Raw genomic sequence first — 8,033 nt, 5'->3', positions numbered from 1 at the left:
ATGTTTCACATTAGATAATATTTGGACATCTTTAGGACCAAAAAGAACATACCTTCCTGAATATGTTATTTGTGATACAGAAGCAAGGTTTTTTTTCAAACCCGAAACATGATAAACGTCCTTAAGTAGAATACTCCCATCATTCAAATTTCCTTCTTTCGTCACAGGATGCATTGAATTATCAGCTGTCATAATGACCTTTTCTTGAAAATGTGGACGGACGTCTGATAGAAGAGTTTCGTTTCCAGTTGCATGATGAGAACAACCAGAATCAATGATTCATTCTTCATTTTAGTCTATAAAAGCATGAGCACTTGCAGAAGCACCATCTTGATGTACACCTGAGGTCACATTTGTTGGCTGGTCAAGAACCTCAGTAGTTAAGCAATGTTCCCAAATTGGATCTGAAAAACTTTTACTTTCATGTACGACATTTGCTTCTGATTCCTGCATTTTAACTCGGCAATTTGGCTTAATATGGCCTGGCTTTCCACAACGATGACACACCACTTTCGCTTGACAATCTCGTTTAAAGTGCCCTGGTTTTCCACACCTGTAACAAGCTTTAAATAGCTTCTTTGACGACTCCTCACTTCTGAATTGTTTCCCAATGGTTGATGAAGGCTTTGAATGATAATTTTGTCTCATTTGATCTTTGACATGCAACGCATCTTCTGACTTTGGGGAAGACTCATTGCTGCTGGTCATTTGCTTAATCAAGGCTTCCTGATTGGAAAGAAGATTCTCCACTTCAATTACTAGAGGTTGATTTGCCCACCCTTGTATTGAGGAAACAAAGGACATAAACTCTTTCCGTAATCCACGAATAAGATAACGCCGTAATCGAGCCTCACTCATTGGCTCCTCCGCATCTAGTTTTGAAATTTCAGAACATAGATTTTTCACTTTCAAGAAATATTCTTCAATAGAAGAATTACCTTGAGTCACCATAGCTAGTTCATTCTCTAGAAATTGCAGTCGAGCGGTATTTTTCTTGGTGAACAACTTTTGAAGTATATCCCATACTTGCTTTGGTGTATCCCATACTTGCTTTGGTGACTTTAAATCACGAACATGATCAATATATTCCTTGCTGATCAGGGTTCGCAAGGTAAATAAGGTTTTTCCGCATTTGATCTTCCATTGTTGACGTAATTTTGCATTCTGTGGAGTATCGGCTGGAATTTCTGTGTCATCACCTTCGATTAAATCCCACAGATGTTGTCCTTGTAGATAAGCTTCCATGCATAACTTCCAATAACTATAGTTATTGTCAACCAGCTTTTCCATAGCTATACCCATAGAAGCACTTCCACCATTCATCTCGTTTGAGTAATAATTTCAACCGTATCAACTTGGCTCTGATACCAACTGTCACAATATCTCACGCTCAAAGGTGTGAATAAATATGAAACTATTATTACTCAAAGAGGGTGATACAGTAAAAATTGAAATATAATACTGTGGCTTGTGTTTAACTCAGCCAAGGGCTCCTATTTAAACAAAAATAAATGCTATAAATAGCTCCTACAAAAACTCTATTGAAATAATCATTCCTACAAAAGCTCGGCCGAAATAACTATTCCTAGTAATGAGGATGAATTCCATCTTAAAATAGGTTGCACTCATTTTGACAGGGTCATGTTAATACCTATAGAACAATCAACTTCTTTCTTTCTCCCTTCCTATAGTTTCCTTTCTTTTTCCTTAGGGTGCTTTTAGTCTTTTAGGGTGTGACAATACCCATTAGATCGACTCTTTGAGTCTGAGACTTGATAATTGTACTGTTGTTCATTTACATAGATCACGTTACCTAGACAAACAAAATAGATTTGTTACCAACTAGCTAAGTGTACCTAGAACCCCAAATAATCTCGATGGGTGAAGCACACCCATCGATCTCGAGTGACAAGTTTCAATAGAAGGAATGACTCTGATAGGACTAGAATGCTTGACCATTGACTAGAGACTCTGATAGGGCTAGAATGCATGACCATTGACTTGGTAAACCTAGTTTATAATATAGGCACATAGAACTATTTCAATTAGTAATAAGTGCACCAAAAACTCCTAGTGCCTAGTTTATAATTTAATTAGATTGCGTAACGGACAAAATTGATTAGTAACCAACTGGCTAAGTGTACCTACAACTCCAATTAACCTATATGGGTGAAGTACACTCTTAGACTTGGAGTGATAAGGTTCAATGGAATGAATGAGCCGGATAGAATTAGGATGTCAAGACCATGGAGTTGGCAACGTCTAGTAAGGCACCTAAAATTAAAAACATAGAATAAGAGAAGAAAAAATTTGATGAGAGCTTACACGAGGTTATTTATAGAATATTTTTATATTCATCCTTGTTATTCTGTGATTTTTTTAGATGGATTGTAGAGTACGGTTATTGGCCGAAGCATCTATACAGCTGCAACAATGGGGTCTTTAGATCTGTGTTCTCTTTTATATCTTGTATTTTGGTTGTATTTCTGTACCTAAATGATTTTGTATACATTTTTGTATTTTGATTGTTTTATTATTTAATGTATTTTTTTTCTTAAAGTTTTTAATTATCCTCTTGTGCCATCTCACTTGAAATAGTATGTGACGTCATTAAAAGTTCCTTGTAGTAAGGCTAATGAGTAGCGCCTTACGGTGACTTGGTATGTAAATAAAAAGCGTAAGTAATGTGTCAACATAATTTAGATAATGTCACTGCACACCTGATGGTAAACTACACTTTTTTGAGGCTGGAAAGGAGGATCCCAACCCCATATATGACTCCTAGAGAGAGGTACCTAAAGAGCAAGTGATCTCATCAACCTCTAACGTGGAGATTATCTCCAAGAAGACACTCGAGTCCTTGATTCAAATAGGAGTTGAGGAGACGACAACCGTGTTGTATGCCTAGAAGCTCGATAAGGGTTAAAAAATTTGATTACACCCTAATCTATATTGAATTTATGCTATTTGATCTAGAGAATATGCGTGATGAATTAGTGAGCGTTTGCTTCTGTTTTACCTTTCTTGGTTTCTTGGTCCTTATGCCATTTTTAGAGTCAATTGTGATGCATTGGATAGGCTAGGACTATGTACAGACGGACGCAACCTCAAGAGTGTATTAACTATATAAGATTGCAATGTCACTAACTTAGGGACCATAACATATTAGATGGTGTTATTGAGGAAACTTTGATTGTGCTTAGTAGGAAGCCTGCCTTGCACTAATTTAAGAGCTTGGAATAGCATAGAAAGAATAAGGAGTTTGTTAGGCACCATTAAAGGAGCTTATGGCTAGGGCTCATTTGTAGGAAGCACGATGATAAGATGAGATAAATGACTCCGTCTATTTAAGGGCCTAAGACGTTGCCTATAAAAAGTGATGGTTCCTCCATACGTGCTAGATTCACCCAAAACTTGAGAGAGATGATCCCAATTTTTGCCTAGGAAGCACGATGACAAGATGGGCCATGACTTGCAATAGAACCCTCGATAAACCCAAATAGGTGACTTGCGATAGGGTAAGTAGGATATATGATTATAAGAGCCTGTCAACCGGCTAACTTTAGAAATCTAATGAACACATGACATTAAAAAATATTAAATAAGAGAGATTTGAATGAGAGCCTACAAGTAGATTGCTTACTAAGTATTATTATATTCATTCTTCCTATATTTAGATGAATCATGGATCGACCATCGGTGGCAAGGATATGCAAGTATCATGCAGCTGCAAGTAGCTGTTATTCCCGAGTCATCATCCCTATTTTATTTTTTAATGTCCTTTTGGAACTTATATTTATTTTTAAACATTTATATAACGTCCATGGATAAATTTTCTACATTTTGATTTCTTTACGTAAATTTATGTTTTCTATTATTTGAATTACTCCTTGGAGGGTGTTTTAAAAATGGAAAATTTTATTATCCTTTTAGCCTGAAGTGTACATCGTTGTTGATGATTCTAAGCTTTAAAAAGTAGGTCATTACAACCCTTCTTAGTTAATTGGGTCAACGCATTAGGTTGATATTTAAAAGGTCTTGCATTAGGTTGATATTTAAAAGGTCTTGAACAAATCTTTTGTGGTAGCTTGCTAATCCTAGAAAACTTCTCTGTCATAGTGGTGGGATTTATGAGGTTATCTTCACATTAATATTTAATATATTAATTATATTAATATAAAAAAATTATTTAATATAAAATATTTAAATTAATATTAAATATATTAGATACATTATTAAAAGTAAGAGAGAAAAATATATTTAATTTGAAAGGTCGAAATTAATATTTAATATATTAAAGGTTTAAAAAGTATATTATAATATATGTTATCTTAATATTAAAATAATTAATGTATAAAAAATAAATTAGTTAAAATTTATTGAAATATCTTTTAATAATATATTATATCATAATATATTAGATATTAAAATATATTATTTAACAAAAATTATATCGAAATTTTTATTAAAAAGATAAAAATTTCCTTTAAATCTTTCTTTCTCCCATTTCATTCTCTTACCAACTTTATTTTGCAGTCGAGTGAAAGCAAAATAGATTAGTTTCAAACTTTATTTTATATTTGATAATGTTTAGATGAATTTATTAGTTTCAAACTTTCTAATGAAAGTAAAATTATTATTTAGATATTTATTTTGTATGACCGATATTGATTGAACTTAGATGCACATCCAAGTCACGATACATACATGCATTGATATATATATATATATATATATATATGAAGAAAGCATGAAATATGTTAATGTTAATGATTGAGTTAGTAACGTGGTAGTGATAGGAAGGTAAAAAGGGATGAATAAGTTAGTGGTGGTAGGAGTAAATATAAAGGTAATTGTAATTGTAATTGTAATTGTAATTGGTAATTGTGGCAGGGAGAAATGGATGTGGATATGAGGGGAAAGTTGTGTACAAGTAAAATGCACTAACAGAGGTGAAGAGAGAGAGAGAGAGAGAGAGAGAAAGGGAATAAAAGAGAGGAGAGGGACGGGGGGTGGGGCTGTGGAGAGAGTAGCAGAGTGAAAAGACAAGTCAAATGTCAAATCCATGGTCTTTGATATCATAAGACAGTCAGTGGGATGTGCTGTCAATCCAATGGATTTCATTTCCCCCCCCCCCCCTCTCTCTCTCTACCACTCTTTTATTCCACTTTTCTTTTTTATTTTTATGTAAACCAATTCAACAACATCTGCACGTGCCAATCCAGCTCCCACGTGCACCTCTTCCTCCTCCTCTCCCTCGAAATGAAATCAACTTTTTAGGGCAGTTCTGTGGAGGGAGCTTTGAACCCTCCGGACCCATCCAACACTCTTCTCCATGCTCCCTCCCCCCCCCCCTTCTCTTTTCTCTTCAATTATTATTTCTCCTTTTCCTTTTTTAACAAAATTTCTTCATCCAATAACATAAAGTAATGTTTGTTTCTTTTCATTCACTTCTTACCAATTCATGTATAGTGAGGTCTAAATGGTTCCATCAAAACCCACTAATTATTTCTATAATAATACCCCACATAACTCGACTATCATCACTAATTTCAACTTCATACACTATATTTTTATTTCATTTATATGTAAAATAAAAACCATCCATTTTTACAATTAAAAACAAAAACTAACTAATTTAATTTGATGATGAGATTGGTGATTCCAATGGTGATGTAATATCATTCTAAAAATAATTCAAAAGCATAAATTAAAGTAGTAATTTAATCCCACTCTCCAAAATTGTATTTGTTTTGTTATATAATAAAATTGGGTTTATAATATACCTCAGCCGCCCAAAAGGCCCATCCATTTTCCATTCTTCTCCATTCTTCTCCATTCTCTCTCAAACCTCTGCAAAAATATCTAATACCAACACAGCACCACCACAACCAACCCCAGATGAAACCCTTCTTCTTCTTCTCTTGAAGCTTTTCCTCTTCAGAATTAACCTACTTTGAGAGGCTTAATTGTATTGACCGGCCATGAGCCTTGAGGAGTCTCTAAGATCTCTCTCCCTCGACTACCTCAATCTTCTGATCAACGGCCAGGCTTTCAGCGATGTGACCTTCAGCGTGGAGGGGCGTCTGGTTCACGCTCACCGCTGCATCTTGGCTGCAAGGAGTTTGTTCTTTCGGAAGTTCTTCTGTGGGCCGGACACACCGACCTCGTCCGGCCTCGATCTGGGTGCTGCTAGGGTGGGGTCGCCGACGTCGTCGTCGTCGTCGTCGAGGGCGGGGAGCAGTCAAGTGATTCCGGTGAACTCGGTGGGGTATGAGGTGTTTTTGTTGCTGTTGCAGTTTTTGTACAGTGGACAAGTTTCAATCGTGCCGCAGAAGCAAGAGCCTCGCCCTAATTGCGGTGAGAGAGGGTGTTGGCATACGCATTGCACCTCCGCCGTTCAACTTGCTCTTGATACTCTCTCCGCTGCTAGATCCTTCGGCGTTGAACAGCTTGCATTGCTCACTCAGGTTCCTTTCCTTTTTCTTCTCTCTCTCTCCCTCTACTTCCTCTTCTAATCCCCCACTTGTTTGTAGTTTTCCTTGTATTTTCGTATTTCTTGGGAACCGTCATTTTTTTTTTTTTTTTTTTTCAATTTTTGCTTTGGATTCTATAATTTTGGAGCTGAAATCCTATTATCTCATGTGGGATTGAGAATTTGTTCTTGGATTTCAATTCTTGATGAACTTGGAATTGTATTGGTTTGGTTTGTGGATATATATATATATATATATTTTTTGAATTTCTTGAATAATATCTCTGAATTTTCGATTGTTTTTGACGTTTGAGAAATGCGTTTCTAAATTTGGAGTTTTGGTAATTCATTTCTACAATTAAACGTAAATCTCCCTGTCCAAAATCCACTTTCCTCATTTGGGTTTTTGTTGGAAATGAAATCTTTGGCAGCCGAACAGTGCAAAATTTCTGAATTCTTTCAATTTTTTAGCAAAAACTAAGAACATCCTGTAAATACGAATTTTTTATTTTTATTTTTTATTTTTTGTTTCTATTGCAGAAGCAGCTGGCGAGCATGGTGGAGAAGGCATCGATTGAAGATGTAATGAAAGTGTTATTAGCTTCAAGAAAACAAGACATGCACCAACTTTGGTCCACTTGTTCTCACCTTGTTGCTAAATCCGGTCTCCCTCCAGAGGTGCTTACCAAACACCTTCCCATTGATGTAGTGGCTAAAATTGAAGAGCTTCGTTTAAAATCATCTCTGGCCCGGCGTTCTCTAATGCCTCACCACCACCACCATCACCACCATCACGACCTCTCGGTCGCAGCCGACCTCGAAGATCAAAAGATTCGTCGAATGAGAAGGGCGTTAGACTCCTCCGATGTTGAGCTTGTAAAACTCATGGTAATGGGTGAAGGGCTGAATCTTGATGAAGCATTGGCCTTACATTATGCTGTTGAGAATTGTAGCCGTGAAGTTGTCAAGGCTTTGCTTGAGCTTGGAGCTGCCGACGTTAACTACCCAGCTGGCCCCACTGGCAAAACCCCACTTCACATGGCAGCTGAAATGGTGTCACCGGACATGGTGGCCGTGCTTCTCGACCACCACGCCGACCCAAATGTCCGAACACTCGATGGCATCACACCATTGGATATCCTAAGAACCCTAACTTCCGACTTCCTCTTCAAAGGCGCTGTCCCTGGACTAACCCACATCGAGCCCAACAAGCTGAGGCTCTGCCTCGAGCTGGTCCAGTCAGCAGCCTTAGTTCTCTCCCGCGAGGAAGGTAATGCCAATGCTAACATCAACGCTTCATCCTCTCCAATTTACCCGCCAATGAGCGAGGATCATAGCAGCAGCAGCAGCAATTTGAAGGTGGATTCGAGATTAGTTTATTTGAATCTGGGAGCCTCACAAATGGGTGGCTCAAGAGTGGATGGAGAAGAGGATAACAGGCATGGCTCACAAGGCGGCTGTGTTCCAACAATGTACCACCATTCCCATGACTTTTGAAGCGCAGCCATCAAAATGTTACATAATTTCAAAAAAAAAAAAAAAAAAAAAAAAAAAAAAA

The 8,033-nt window shown here is 37.0% G+C and overlaps 1 protein-coding gene across 2 annotated transcripts in view; it reads left to right on the top strand.

Moving 5' to 3' along the window:
• Window positions 1–5,802: 5,802 nt before the first annotated feature.
• LOC111442707 (regulatory protein NPR5-like) overlaps window positions 5,803–8,033 on the top strand; it is a 2,926-nt gene continuing 695 nt past the window's right edge. The window contains exons 1-2 of one of the 2 annotated variants that reach the window (XM_023080204.1): window positions 5,803–6,470; window positions 7,016–8,005. In XM_023080204.1, coding sequence (XP_022935972.1) covers window positions 5,985–6,470; window positions 7,016–7,972 — 1,443 coding nt within the window. In that variant the 5' untranslated portion in view covers window positions 5,803–5,984 and the 3' untranslated portion in view covers window positions 7,973–8,005. Of the gene's footprint in view, window positions 6,471–7,015; window positions 8,020–8,033 lie in introns of both variants that reach the window. The other variant, XM_023080195.1, reaches the window with a different exon arrangement.

This window comes from Cucurbita moschata, unplaced genomic scaffold (assembly GCF_002738365.1).
Source record: "Cucurbita moschata cultivar Rifu unplaced genomic scaffold, Cmos_1.0 Cmo_Scf00001, whole genome shotgun sequence".
In the NCBI taxonomy this organism is placed as follows: domain Eukaryota; kingdom Viridiplantae; phylum Streptophyta; class Magnoliopsida; order Cucurbitales; family Cucurbitaceae; genus Cucurbita; species Cucurbita moschata.
This window is presented reverse-complemented; position numbering and strand designations above follow the sequence as displayed.